Genomic DNA, 15,452 nt, shown 5'->3' with positions numbered 1-15,452 from the left:
TGCCCCCAGTGGCCCCGCCCTCACTGTCACTTCCAACCTTCTGCCTCACCTTGAGCCATCCCTCCAACTACGGACAGAAGTGGAGAATCCCTTAACATCTCCCCTCTTGAGCAGTTTCCACTCCCACAGGCTCCTGAGCCCCTCTCTCTGCCTTCTCTTTGGGAAGGGGCTTTCCTGGGTCCTTCCTGCTGACTTAAGCCTCTATTGTCTCACACAACAGTCCTGCAGGCCCCTCCAGCCTCAATTATCCAGAGGCCAGCATCTTTCTCCTAATTACTTGGTGGTGTGATGATGGTCAATGTTGAACTACCAACTCTCCTAGGAAAAAAGCTCTCGTGTTGCATTTGCCAATTTCTGTATTGTAAATATCTCCACCAATGCCAAAGTGAAGCTACTAACATTATATCACTGAACACAGAGTTGGGAAAAATATTTACGTCTGACAACATCAGCTCTCATGGACCAGTACAGTCAGCTCCAGCCACCTCCTCTTTCTGCAGTCTCTAGCCATATGATCATCAACCCTTTCACCCAATTTGGAAGTCTGGAAGCCCTTGGGACTCCTCCCATCAGCCAGCCACGTACTATCAGTCTCCTGGATATTTTCTCTGCCCCCCTTCTCTGCTCCTGCTCTCTGAGCCATCCCTCATCAGCTCTTCTGGGACCTCTGCAGGAGCCCTCTCCTGGCCTCTACCCCCAGGTTCTATCCTTTCATGTGATTGCCAGGGAGACCTTTCTGGAATTCAAATATAACCATAGTCTTCTCTTTCTTAAAACTTTTCCTTACTACTCCTAGAATTGAATTCAATCTCCATGCCCCAGTTGTGACAAACCACTTAAAATTCCAGACCCTCAGGCTGTTTCAGGACTCTGTGACCCTGTTTACCTTCTCCCTCTGTCTGGTGAACACCCTTCCTCCTTCCAACTCCACCCAGCGAGGGCATTATGACCAGTCCTTGGTGCTCTCACTGGACTCCAATCTTAGCACAAGCAGTTATTGTGGGTGTTTGGCTTCTCCCATGCTCCCCACTAAAGAGTGAGCTCCCAGAGGACAGGGACACTGTTGCCCTCATATCTGCATCCCCAGCCTTCAGGCTAAGGCCTGGCCCTGAGCAGGTACTTAATAAATACTCATTGCCATTTGCAACAACATGGGTGGAGCTGGAGAGTACTATGCTAAAGGAAATAAGTTAGTCAAAGACAAATACTGTATGATGTCACTCACATGTGGAATTTAAGAAACAAAACAGATGAACATAGGGGGAAGAGGCAAACCAGAAAACAGACCCTTAACTATAGAGAATAAATGGAATGTTGCTAGAGGGGAGGTGGGTGGGGTGATCGGCTAGATGGGTGATGGATATTAAGGAGAGCACTTGTGATGAGCACCAGGTGTTGTATGTAAGTGATGAATCACTAAACTCTACATCTGAAATTAATATTACACTGCATGTTAACTAACTGAAATTTAAATAAAAACTTGCAAAAACTCATTTATTTAATGCACAGCTGGATGTGGAGGGGACATTTGCTTTGTTTTGGAATCTAAGATCCCAGAGCCAAGGATAGATGATAATACTCAACATTCTAAAGATATATATTCTTGTAGAATTTATTAAAAGATGGCAGAACCAGTCTAGCTACTGTGCCATCTCCTTCATAAAAGAAGATGAAAACTTTGAAAGGTGATTCCTGGAAGGGCCTTCATAAGAGTAGAGAGATCTTTGGCCCATCTCTACTCCCTCCAAGTGATGGGGAGCTAGAGGGAAGCCCCCACTTAGCCCCCAAGGAAAACTGTTAATAGAGATGGGGCTATCTGCCAGAGTAGAGATCCATCTCACTCCTATCTCAGGTATGCTGAACTCCAGAAGCCCATTGGCCTACCCCAGGGTACTGGAATGGGGTACAATGACAGAGTTCTTAAGAGTGCTTGACTTATGTATGCCCCAGAGACACAAGTTAGGGGCCTCTATGAACAAGAGACCAGCATCTGCTTCTTCCTGGAGAATTCTAAGCTACCTCAGATGGGAGAAAGAATGGTCAGGAGCTGGGAGTTGCACTTGGTGGGCAAGCATGGACAGGCTTCTTGTTGACTAAGATGATACCACAAAAGAAGCTGGGACTCAGGCATCTTGATAGGATCCCACACAAGCAGGCAGCCCATCATTCCAGAAGATTCCAGTGCTAAGAGGCTGTGATATGTTCATTAGGGGCTAGATTTGAGAGCAAGTCTCAATGGATCACTGAGAGTGTCAGCCCCAGCTAGGACAGCACTGTGTGGAACTGCCTCTAGAGGTACTTGGAGAACCCACAGTGCATCTCATTTGGACACAGTTTATACATGCCTGCCATATTGCAGCATATGGTGGCCAGGGAGGATTAACCATGAGAGAACTACCAACAGAACTAAGTTAGAAGAGTTGCTGGGTTGGTGTCATACAGGTAGCTAAACCCTATTGCCTTATTGGCTTGAACAACCAGAGGACATAGTTTGGGGTACCCAAACCCAGCAGCTGAAAGTGAGAAGGGAAATCCCAGAATGAAGATAACCAGAGAGGGACACCTGGGTGGCTCAGTGGTTGAGCATCTGCGTTTGGCTCAGGGCGTGATCCTGGAGTCCCGAGATTGAGTCCCACATTGGGCTTCCTGCATGTAGCCTGTTTCTCTTTCTGCCTATGTCTTTGCCTCTTTCTGTGTCTCCCATGAACAAATAAACAAAATCTTTAAACAAACAAACAAAAAAGAAGATAACCAGGGAAGAAGAGTTCTCAATTTTGCATATAAAATCTTCCTAAGTCTCTGGCTGGCCCCTGATCAACACATGTGTGGGGCAGACTCCAGGAATCCCAGCAAAGGCTAAAATAACTGACCATGGATTCCATTTGCTGCTTACTACAGGAAGGCAGAGTTTAAATCTAGCCAAGTTAATGACCTGCCAAAACAAAAGTCAACACTCTTTGAAAGAATATAACAGATTCCAGAGTCTTTAAACATGTCATCCTCAGTGTCTAGGATGCAACCCAAAAGTAATATATTTATGAGGAAGCAACCCAAAAGTAATATATTTATGAGGAAGCAACAGTCTAGTACTAGACATGTGAGAAAACAGAAAAACATGACCATTCTCCAGGGGAAAGACAGTCAATAGGATCTGACCCCAAGATGACTCAGATACTGGATTTAGCAGAAAAGATGTTAAAACTATCATCACTGCTGAAGGGACACACAAGGGACACTATGCTCATAGTGAATAGGAAATCTCGGCAGAGAAATAGAAACTATAAAAAGAACCAAGTATAAACTCTAGAACTAAAAAATATAACTTCTGAAAGTTTAAAAAAAAAACTGTTTCCTGGGTATAACAGCAGACTGGCATAGACAAGAGAAAGATCAGTTAATCTGAAGATAGATCAATAGCAATTATCCAGTCAAAAGAACAGAGAGGAAAGAAAAAAAAAGAGGAACAGACTTGTAGAGACCTAAGAAATGATATTAAAGGGTCTTACATATGTTTAATTAGAATTCAAAGGGAGGGAGAGAGAGAATGAAATAGAAAAAAGTCTTTGAAAAATTAATGGGCAAAATTTCCCAAATTTGGTAAAAAAAATAACCCAAAATATACGAGCCTCTAAATACAGTAGTCTGTCTCTGAAAACAGTATACAGATTTCTTAAAATTTATATGAAAAGATAATTCCTGTAGAGCAATACATATGTAATATAAAAGAGGAAGTTGCTTACTTACAGGACCCTGCATTAAAGTCTATTATAAAATTTATCACTACCCCGTGATAAATATATTCCCCCAAACTCACTTTTACCCCTGGGTTTTAACACAGAACAAGAAGAGAACTCTTAATGGTTATAATATCTACTGTACTCAGACCCAGGCTGTGGGTACCAGGACAGGGAGCAGGGAGAGGACAGGGTGTCTTAGGGGGCAGGCAGAGGAGAAGGCTATGGCCATGGGCTGAGAGCCAGTTAGGGGGTCCGATGTTCTAGGTGGGGCTAAGGTGGGAATGGGGACTGACCTGAGGTTAGGCCGCAGGATAGCGTAGCCCACAATGAAGTGTACCTTCTCCAGGTTGGACATGGGTCGGTCTGAGATGGGGCCATCAGGCTCAAATGCCTCCTCTCCAATATTCAGCTGGCTTGTTACCTTGAAACACAAAGGAGGTGGTCAGGACAGCTGTGATTCTCCTCATTTGCAGAGGAGGAAACCAGGCGCAAGGAGGGAAGCAAAAGCTTGGGCTCCCGTGGCAGGCCAATAGCAGGGCTGGAAGCAGACTAAGGCCCCCTTACCCTAGGCTCACCTGGCCTGTGATCTTGGAGGACCGCTTTAGCTTCATGGAGGAGATGTCCTTGCTCCCTCTGTCTCTGCGGCTGGACTTCTGTGGATGGAGACAGTTCCTGAGGGAAGGCGTGCCAGGCCAGCTCTTTGATGCTGCTGCTGATCCGACAGCCACCTAGGCAGAGCCAGTGTCCACCTCTCCCAGCCATTTCCTGGCCTGATTTACAATGCTGAGTGCAACCCTGCATCTCGGCTGAGCTTTGCAGCACTCACAGATGCACATCCTCCTCCTCACTTCTGGGTCAGGAAACAGAGGCAAGGGGAGGTGAGAGAACCACTCACATAACCAGCCCTCAGGGAGGCCTCAGGACCATTCTGATTCCAAAGCCTGTACCTCTTGCCAGTAAAGTCCTTCAGGGTAGGGCCGGGTCTGGGCCCAGGACAACCCTGGGCCATGGTCATTCTCAGTGAAAATTTCATGGATGATTTGGAATACTTTCTGCCCACTGCAAGATGGGAGCTCTGCCAGAGGATCAGAAGAATCTAGGCTTCCAGGCCTGGGCTGGGTGGGGTGGGGCTTGTCTCCAGCTATTAGGATGGGTTAGTCTCCTTAGGCAGGAGTCCCACCTTGTCCTAAGGGTATCATGAGAAGTTGCTGCCAAAATTAGAGCTCAGTGTGAGATTGGGCTTGGGTTTGGATCAGTGGGGTTGGGGGTTCGGGTCAAACCGGTTTGCCACACAGGGATGGAATGCAAAACACACTAGCTGGCAGGCGAGGGTGAGCAAGGCCAGCTAGGCTCATTGCTCCTGTGGGAGGCACACAGCAGGTGCTTAATAAATGTGCATATGAAGAAAAACTTGAGTCATCACTTCTGGGAAGCCAGTCCTGCTTCTCCCTGTGCTCACCCTCCAGAGGTGCAGAGTGGCCAGACCACCATCCAGGGTCCCTTCCCTGAGTGGCCCCCAGTGATCAGTGCCCCCTGGCATTACCACGCACCATGGTATGTGACTTAGGAGACTAGGCATTGCTGCTTCCTCTCTTAGCTCACTTAGTCTGAGGAAGTCATATGCTGAGGAAGCATAGATGCTTCTAGAGATCCGGGGTCAGGGCTTAACTTGGACAACTTCCCATGTAAGTCCTGCACCAGGTCTGGCCAAGGGATCTCAAGCTGCAGGCCCCCTTGGATTTCTATGCAGTTAGTTTGCACACAGGACCCTGCAGGTGTCTAAGTGGAGTCCCAGATACTGGATGTATGGGGTGGTGTGCTGTGATTTATAGTAAGAAATATATATGTATATTTGGTCTTCATCCCAATTCCTGGCGCAGAGGTCTGGAAACCCTTGGAATTTCCTGCAACAAAGGTGTCTTTTGTTATACTAATGAGGTGACTTTGAGAATTGCCTGAGGATTGTCAGTGGGACCCACCCGTGATTGGGGGATTGGAACTTTCTATCCTCTCTCTCCCACCTCCAGGGAGTAGAGAGGGGCTGGAGATTGAGTTGGATCACCAAGGGCCAAAGATCTATTCTTATGTCTAAGTAATGAAGCCTCACTAAAAACCCAAAGGAGGGGGATCCCTGGGTGGCTCAGCGTTTCAGAGCCTGCCTTTAGCCCAGGGGCATGATCCTGGGGTCCTGGGATTGAGTCCCATATCGGGCTCCCAGCATGGAGTCTGCTTTTCCCTCTGCCTGTGTCTCTGCCTCTCTCTCTCTCTCTCTCTCTCTCTCTCATGAATAAATAAATTAACAAAAATCTTTAAAAACCCAAAGGACATTAGAAACTAGAAACAGTAGAAACAAATACCCACTATTTGCCTCCATGTGGAGGGACCTGGAGGGTATTATGCTGAGTGAAATAAGTCAATCGGAAAAGGAAAACATATGGTCTCATTCACTTGGGGAATATAAAAATTAGTGAAGGGGAATAAAGGGAAAGGAGAGAAAATGAGTGAAAATATCAGTGAGGGTGACAAAACATGAGAGACTCCTAACTCTGGGAAACGAACAAGGGGTAGTGGAAGGGGAGGTGGGTGGGGGGTTGGAGTGACTGGGCACTGAGGGGGCACTTGGCGGGATGAGCACTGGGTGTTATGCTATATATGTTGGCAAATTGAACTCCAAAAAAAACAAAAACAAAACAAAACAAAAAAAAAAAAACAAAGGACAGAGTTTGGAGAGTTTTGGGAAATTTGGGGAGAATGGCACCCTGGGAAAAGGCATGCAAGCTCCACTGTCCTTTCCCCAAACCTTGCTCAATGCATCTTTTCCGTCTGGCTGTTCTTGGGTTGCATCCTTTTATAATAAACTGGTCATCTAGCAAAGTGTTTCCCTGAGTATATCTGCTTTCCCCAAGGTATTTGGGTCAAAATTTGAAAACTCAGGAAATTTAGACACATATGTTTGGGTACTTGTTTTGAAATAAACCAAATATTTCCTTATATATAAAAAAAAAAGTGTTCCCTGACTTCTGTGAGTTGCTCTAGCAAATTAGTCAAATCCAAGTAGGGGGTCACAGGAACCCCTGATTTGTAGCCTGTCGGTCAGAAGCACAGATGACAGCTTGGACTTGTGACTGGTGTCTAAAGTGGGAGGTGGTCTCATAGGACTGAACCCTTACTCTGGGATCTGACACTGCCCCCAGGTAGACACTGTCACAGTTGAGAGGCATGGGAGCACACCCAGCTGGTGATGGAGAATTGCTTAGTGTGGGGAAACCCCCCACCCGTTGGAATTAGTGTCCAAATATAGGTTGTCCTGGGGCTCCTCCTGCTGGAGGATCCCAGTGTGGAATTCCTTTGAACTATTCTTGGTTAGTTCCATTAAGATTACATCATGGAATTGAGGCCTTAGGAAGGACTTCTGACCAAAAGTAGACAGGAATAAACCTTCCACCAGAGGGCAGGCCAGACCACAGGTCAAGAACTTGGTCTTTGAATTCAGTAGAATGGTTTCAAAGCCCAGCTCTGGGCACTTCACTTCTCGATCGATATAATGAATAAATTTAATAATCCCTTCTTCATGGGACTGGCTCCCCTAGAAATTAGCTGAAGAGGAATAGCTGGCACACAGCACGCGGTCTGTCAGTCGCAGCACCAATTGCATGTTCACATTCTGTGCATTTGAATTCTGTTCAAGTCAAACCTAAGACCCAGAGCCTAGGAGACTCCTTCCAATACTGACCGTGTCCCTCAAAGACCCCCGGGGGGAATGCCTGGCTCGCGGATTCCTGAGCTCAAGCCAGAGTCCATGGCTGACACTCGCTCCGGTCTTGTCACCCTTTTGGTCCGGAGGCCCCCTGGGGGGCTGCCCCGCTCCGCCCCCAGCACGCACCTGTGTGGATTCGCAGTGCTGTGGGGACTGGGTGCCATCCGCCCTGCCCAGGCTGTCATGGATCTGCCGCATCACGGAGCCACCATGCGGGCCATTCCTGGCAAAAAGCACTGGCTCTGGAAGGTCACCCATGAATCTCAGAATGATGTTCCACACGGCCAGGGCGGCCTGGGGAAACGGAGACGGAGGGCTCAGCTGGAACAGGGCTAGCAGTCCCTTCCCTTCCTCACTCCCTCTGAACCCGGGGGCCGGGGGGTCCAGCCACAAGAATCAGAGGACCACTGGGTACCGAGTAGTCGGCATCTTCCTCATGGTAGAGCAGTGGGTATCGGAGGGGCCGCCGGATGTGTGTGTGGCTGGCCGATTTCTGGAAGTAGGTGGCAGCAAACTTGGGGAAGGTGTACTCGGCCAGCCCGTCCACATCGTCCTCAGACTCCTCCACCAGGGGGACCGTGTCCAGGTCAACCTCGGGCAGCTTCTGGCTCTTTGCTTCCAGATCCTGGGTGCCAGTGAGAGGGAGGGTCAGGGTCAGCTAGCTGGCGGGTGTGCATCTCTGGGGGCCAGGGAGCCCCAAGACAGGTCTGTCTGGGTGCAGTATGAAGCACGCCCCCCTCTGTCTGCGACCTCTTCTACCACCTCACACCCTCCATGGGCCCTGGTGGGCTGCTCCTCCTGCAGAACTGGTCTCAGCTGCCCCGACTACACAGCCTGGTGTGTGTGCTTGTGTGTGTGTGTATACATGCTTAGGGGAATGGCATAAGCACTTGGGGGTGGGGGTACCTAGATCACTGGGTCTCGGGGCCCAGAGTGAGAGCCCTGGGGACTGGCTCCCCTCCTGCCCCTGCTCCTGCCCTCCTTTCCTGCCTTCCTCTCCCTGCACCCCCACCTCCCACAGTGCTCATTAGTTCTTCGGTTATCAGCCCCCACATCACATTCTGCAAAGCAGCGGCTGCAGAGTGCTCTGTGAGAGGGGGTCAAGTACAGGGTGGGAAATGCTGCCTGGTTGGAAGCCCCAAAGCATTTGTATGTTAAAGGTTCTAGCAAGTCTCATAAGTCATAAACCTGCTTAACTTGAGAGGATTTGGCCACAGAAACTCACACTCCCCTTTTCTTTGTTTGCTCACCCAGGACTGCAGCACACACTTGACCACCCATTCTGCCAGGCTCCACCCCACCCCAGCCTAGCCTTGGCTTCTCGGGGAGCCTCCAGGCTGACTGAGTGGGGACCTCCCATCCCCTGCCAGATGAGACCCCTCAATAACAGGGCCCATCTTACCTCCAAGCGCCATGGAGCCTGGCCCTCCTGCCCACCAATCATGGAAGGGAGGAAGCCAAACACTTGCTCCACCATCTCCGTGTCAGTGATGGTATCGTAGATTGACTTACGCTTCCTGGTGGGGAGAATACTTTGGCTCTTCTGCCCTTCAGCTGGGATGACCAGAGGCCCCTGTGCACATACCCCATGGAGGAAAGGTTACCACAGGCCCAGTGGAGGCAAGCACCTCACAGAACCCAGCTAAACCTCCCCCTGATGTCATTTGTTCAAATCAATAAGATTTCTTCTAAAATCCTAGAATAGCTAGTGTGACTAGGGATCAAGCACCCTGGGCTTTTCATTTCCCACGGAGAATCAAAGGTCCAGAGAAGGGAGGCTGCCTGTGTGTCCTCACTGTGACATGATCCCTGAGCTACTGCCTCAAGCCCCAGGGGCTCCCAGAACCTAGCTGCCCACCTGGCCCCTTTACTTAAAGCACAGCAAAGCTCCACCAGGATGGGCCCCTGGGCCATGCTAACTAGCGCACAGGTGAGGCTGATCTGTGGCCCGTCTGGGGCTACTTGGGAGCAGAGGCATTTCTGTGGGTCTATTGTCTTACTTGCCCTGGCCACTGTACTAGTAATGGGCTCAGTAGACCCAATTTTTCATCTCTAGAGCAGGCTCAGACTTCATCCTAGCCTTTTCCTTATCACAGTTGCCCAATGAGTGAGTTCTGAAGAAAGAGGTTGAGTCTTGGGTGCCCCCTGTAGGAAAGGGGATCACAAGGGTGAAATTTCAAAATGCAGGGATGTAAACCCTGCACTGCTCCCCTGCTCCCTGCCCATCAGCCTCTCCTGCCCAGAGACTCAAAGGCTTCTCTTGGAATTTCCCTGCCCCAGAAGTGTCGTGCTATGGCCCACTCACAGGGGCCCTTCGTCTCCTCCACAGAGCTGTGGTCTCCCATAGCTCATCTGGCCCTGATTTCCTCCATCGCTCAGGGATGGACCAGTCCTGCCAAGTGTCCCCAAGGCTAAGAGAAGGGGATCAAGAAGCTCAATTTCCAGGTTCCAGGTATAAGACCATCCTGGTGACTTGATGCCTCTTCTATGTCACATCCTCCATGCTCCTGGGGGCGACCTAGGTGTTCCAGAGCGTATAAGGACATGTTGCAGTAATAACTTTGGACACAGAGGGGATGGGAGTGTCTGGTGAGAGCTCTATGTTGCTGCTCACCCCTCCTGTCTGCCTTCCTGCTATGGGCCCCAGTCAGCCCTCACTGCTGAGGAGGGCTACACCTACTTTGGCTTTCTGCTGCTGGAAGTTCCGCCGCGCAGCCATGCCCCTGGCATGTGCCTGTATGACCACCACTGCCCTCCTCTTGGCCTGGACTTCCTGGCGCACAAGGTAGCCCCTGCAGAGTGCCTGCAGCTGGACCATCCTCTGCCGCATGGTCTGGTACTGCTTTGCTAGCCACTGGCTCCGGGCAATGGCCTGCAGGCGCTCAAAACCCAAGAGGATCTGTGGAGGCAAAAGGGACAGACACTCAAAAGGAAGCCTGGGCCCAGCAGGGCAAAGAGCATAGAGAAGTCCTTCCCAAAGGGACAGAGAGAAAGAGAGGCAAGTCATACACCCCAGGAGACCTTGCAAATTAGCTTTACAGTGAATCTACTTTTTGGCAAAGAGATAGTGCTAAAATGTTACGCATCTACAAGCATGAGCATGTTAAGTGAGTTATTACTTGCAAAGCACTTAGAACAGTCCTTGGCATGCAAGTAAGTGCTAAATAAGTATTATTAAATGGCATAATCAATAAAGTGGCCAGATTAGAGAATTGGTTTGGATGTCACATGGGTGATGGGATTCCAGAGGCCTTGCTTGTCACACCTAAAGCCCAGTCCATGTAAACCATCAGAAGCTAGTGCACCTGTGTGGAGGCCTGTGGCTTGCTTCATGAAGCTAATTTCTCGGATCTTTAAAATAAAGAGGAAATAATAAATCCACCTCTATGCTGCAAACATGCTTTGGTGCACAGCAATTCCTGAGCCCCTGGATGAGTCTTGTTGGCTTCTCAAAGACCAATCCAATGGGTGCCGGGTGTGTGGGGTCATGTTTCATCTTACAAGCCTAGAGGTTATATAGATCTGCATTCAAACCCCAGCTCTACTGCTTACTAGTTGTGTGCTCCTGGGAAAATTATTTAATCTCTCAATACCTCAGCTTCTTGACATGTGGGGTTGGTTTAATAATAAATAAAATGATGTATGCAAAGCAAGGCTTCTAAGTAGCCTTTCCATCCATGTCAGCTGCCATTACATCCTTGTGAGCACAGCACATAGACAAATTTCAAAATGCAAAGATGTGCATCTTGTTTCTGCTCCCCTGTTCCCTGTTTTTCAGCCTCTCCTGTCCAGATTCTCAAAGGCTCCTCTTGCCTCCAAAGCATCATTCCACAGCCCAGTAACCAGAGGCCTTCACTCTCCTCCACAGAACTGTAGCCTTTCATAGCTCATCTGGTCCTGGTTTCCTGAGCCTGGTTTCCTGGCCCTGGTTTGCATGTCCCCACCACAGTCACGTCCATGACAAAGGAAAGCAGTCAAGTGAGGCCCAATAGGGTGTGGTTAAGTTTGTTCTAGTTCTTTCATTGAATATACACTCATTAACAGTGCCTGTGGTTAAGAAAAAAATTAGAAAGCAGGGCTTGAAACAGAGACTAATCCATCAATCCACTTTGTTGCTTGGAAATTGAGAAGACAATCATTACGTGATTTCAGAGCAGGACATCTCATCCTAGCTCTAGAGACGTCCAAACTTCTGCAAGAGATCACTCTGAAGCCCACAGACCATGTCACCTTAGATGACGCTAAACAGAGAGTATGTAGAATGCTGAGGGCTGGTCATTTGAGGCCTGTTATAGTGAGTTAGTGAGCTGATCCTTTCTGCCTGAGTTCTCATATTCACATGAACAAGCTTTCAGTTGGAGTAGTCTCCCTAGTGAGTCCTCTCACCTGCTTGAAGTTTCGCTTGTTGTAGTAGCCTCTCCACCTGGCCTGGAGGGTCACAGCTGCTCGCCTCTGTCTCAAGAACTCCTTCCTAGAAGAGGAAATGCAAGTCTGAATGTGTAACAACCTTAGACATTTCAAAGTCTTTGGGGGGGGGGGGAAATGATTTGAAGGGAAGAGTGATAATGAAGTGTTGGGGAAAATTAATACATAATTTCTTTCCCAGAAGGCTTTATAAGCCAAAGACACACATGTTAAGAACTTAAATCTACTGCCAACTACACAAATCTGTGAATTAGGACAGTCCAATTTTTAGAGCAATCAGATAATTTTTCCTCACTCCTTCCAAAGATCTATGAAGGGATAAAGCTCATTTCCAACTTTTTACTCTTTGTCAGGTTTTTCCTGATCCTCTGACCAGTAGCCCAAGTGTCTGCTGGGAACCAAGTCAGAAATCCTAGGACCAGGGCGCCTCTCTGGAGGCAGGTCAAGGCAGGAGGGCAGCCCCTGAAGTTCCACCAGACAGCTCCCCTCGGCATGGTGGAAAGTGGCCTAAATACAGAGGGGTAACCTGAAACATGGCTCCTAGTGAAGTGAGCTTGGTACATATAGATGTACATTTATCTTACACTTACCTGAGTTTCCTTATCATTTCTAATAATTTTTCAGGATTTTTTTTTAGGTTTAGGACAGTAGATCTCAACCATATTAAAAATGATCTGGGGAAGGCACCTGGGTAGCTCAGTGGTTGAGCATCTGCCTTTGGCTTAGGTAGTGATCCTGGGTCCTGGGATAGAGTCCTGCACCAGGCTCCCCACAGGGAGTCTGCTTTTCCTTCCGCCTGTATCTCTACCTCTCTCATGAATAAATAAATAATAAAATATTTTTTAAAAAAATAAAAATGATCTGGAGAATGTCAATATTTATTGATGTCCAGGTCCTACCCAGTCTGATTAATTCAGAATCTTGGCTAATGGGTCTGGAGAATATCTATCTATCTATCTATCTATCTATCTATCTATCTATCTATCTAATATTTTGTGGTATATGTATACACACATAGTATAAATATCTCCCCAGTTGATTCTAATACAAGGCTGAAGTAAGTAATTATCTAAAATAGAGATAATCTGTTTCCTTTCTAATACTTATACCAGTGGTTCTTATATGGGGGTGATTCCTCCCACTCCCCAATTTGGCAATGTCTAGAGACATTTTGGGTTACTATGACTATGGGATGGGGGAGGAGGGTGATACTGGTATGTCATGAGTAGAGGCCAGGGATGCTACTAAACATCCCCTAAAGCCCAGGACAGCTCCTCACAACAAAGATTTATCTAAACCAAAATGTTAACAGAGGTGAAGTTGAGAAACTCTAGTTTCTATCTTTTCTTTAATATTTGTATCTAATTTTATTGTCCAGAAGAACAAGAACACTATCAATTATCATTGATGATCACTTCTGGGAAGATGGAGTAGACATACTTTTCCCCATTACTCCTGCTAACTACAACTAAAAACCTTGTACATTTATATAAAACAAATATAAGAAGACTCTGAAATGTGGAGAGAAGGCAGGCCAGTTAGAGATCTCAGATACAAGGAGTAACAGTGGTAACTCCTCTGGCTTTTCTTTTTACCTCATATTCCCCAGACTAGAAGCTAAAGAATGAGAAAAAACAAGCAACATGTGCCAACACTGACAGAAACGTTAGCCATTATGAAAATGCTTCAATGAACAATTATAAACACCCTTGAAACAAATGACAAAACACAAAGTCTCACTAAGGAAGTAAAAGACATAAAGTAGAACAAAATGGAGTGGAAAAATACAATAACAAAACAAAACAAAAAAACCCTCCATGGATGGGCTTGGCAACAGAGGGAAAGAAGAGAGTAAAGAGTCAATGAGCTTGAAGACAGAACAGTAGAAATCACCCAGTCTGAAAAGCAGAGAGAAAAGAGACCAAAACAAAGTGAACAGAGTTTCAGACTCTGAAACAGAGTTTCAGACCAGTGGGACTGTATCTATTTTTGTTGTTGTTGTTGTTATTGGAGTCTTAGAAAGAAAGGGAAAAAAGGCAGTGCTGAAAAAGCATTACAAGGAATAATGGCTGAAAGCTTATAAATGTAGCAAAAGATATAAACATAGAGAGGATACTGAGCAAACTTCAAACAGGATAAAGTCAACTAAATCATATCAAGATACATCATGGTCAAACTTCTGAAAACTGAAGGCAAAAAATCTTGAAAGTAACAAGATAGAAACCACACATTTCTTATCAGACACCATGAAGCCCAGGAGCAAGTGGCACAATTATTTTCCAAGGATTGAGAGAAAAGAGCTGTTATACCAGAATTTACGTTTAGTGAAAATATCTTTCAGAAACAAAGAAGAAACCAAGACATCATCAGATGAAGGAAAACTAAAAGCACTAAGAGAATTGCCAGTAAACCTATCCTAAAAAAATGACTAAAGGAAGTTCTTTAAAGAAAAGGGAAATGTTAAAAGAAACCTTGGAATGTCAGGAAGAAAAAAAGAAATAGTAAGCAACAATATAGGCAAATACAATAGGCTTTCCTCTCCTTTTGAGTTTTCTAAATTATTTTTGATGATTAAAGCAAAATTTGTAACACTGATGTGATTCTAGATGTGTGTAAGGGAAACATTTAAGGAAAATTATATTACAAATGGGAGAAGGTAAATGGACATAAAGGGAGATAAAGTTTCTATGCTTCTCAAAGTGGTAAAATGTTGTCACTGGTAGACTGTCATAATTTGTGTATATTTCATGTAATAATAGAGCAACCACTAAAAAAAAGCTATTAAAAGAAATACACTCTCAGACACTCTAAATAAATAAAAATGGAATTTAAAAAATATTTAGGTAATCCACAGTAAGGCAGGAAAAAGAAAACAGAGAACAAACAGAAACAAAAACTAAAATAGCAGACTCAAGGTCTAACATATAAATAGCTACATTAAGTATAAAAAGCATAGCTACATCAACTAAAAGACAGAGATTGGCTTAATAGATTTAAAAACATGACTGTCTATGGGAAACTCAGTTGAAATACATGTTGAAAGTAAAAGACTGAAAGATATATGTCATACAAATAGTAACCAAAATAAAACAAGAGTGGCTGTATTATTCTCAGATAAAGTAGACTTCAGAGCAAAGAAAATAACCAGATACAAAGGGGGATATTACATGATGATAAGAGGATAAATCTACTAAGAAGACATAGCAGTCCTAAATGTGTATGTACCAAACAACACAACTGAAAAATATATGAAGCAAAAAATGATAGAACTAAAATGAAAAATGGGAAAATACACAATTATAGTTGGAGACTTCAACACTCCCTCCTCAATAATTGGTAGAACAACCAGGCAACAAATTAGCAAGAATATAAAATTCAATATCACTATCAAACAATAAGATCTAATTGACACTTTTAGAACATTCCACCAAACAGCAGAATATATATCCTTTTCAAAGACCTTTAGAACATATAATAAAACAGTCCATATCCTGGGCCATAAGGGAAATATCAGCACGTTAAAAAATTTAACT

The 15,452-nt window shown here is 45.9% G+C and overlaps 1 protein-coding gene across 4 annotated transcripts in view; it reads right to left on the bottom strand.

Moving 5' to 3' along the window:
• Window positions 1-15,452, bottom strand: part of MYO7B (myosin VIIB) — an 89,625-nt gene that overhangs the window by 19,549 nt on the left and 54,624 nt on the right. For all 4 annotated transcript variants that reach the window (XM_055315956.1, XM_055315957.1, XM_055315958.1 and 1 more), the window contains exons 20-26: window positions 11,881-11,965; window positions 10,175-10,393; window positions 8,897-9,067; window positions 7,910-8,119; window positions 7,621-7,788; window positions 4,313-4,390; window positions 4,031-4,158 (exon numbers count right to left, since the gene is read on the bottom strand). In XM_055315956.1, coding sequence (XP_055171931.1) covers window positions 4,031-4,158; window positions 4,313-4,390; window positions 7,621-7,788; window positions 7,910-8,119; window positions 8,897-9,067; window positions 10,175-10,393; window positions 11,881-11,965 — 1,059 coding nt within the window. The remainder of the gene's footprint in view (window positions 1-4,030; window positions 4,159-4,312; window positions 4,391-7,620; window positions 7,789-7,909; window positions 8,120-8,896; window positions 9,068-10,174; window positions 10,394-11,880; window positions 11,966-15,452) is intronic.

The sequence above is a fragment of the Nyctereutes procyonoides genome, unplaced genomic scaffold, assembly GCF_905146905.1.
Source record: "Nyctereutes procyonoides isolate TBG_1078 unplaced genomic scaffold, NYPRO_anot_genome, whole genome shotgun sequence".
Taxonomy (NCBI): Eukaryota; Metazoa; Chordata; class Mammalia; order Carnivora; family Canidae; genus Nyctereutes; species Nyctereutes procyonoides.
This window is presented reverse-complemented; position numbering and strand designations above follow the sequence as displayed.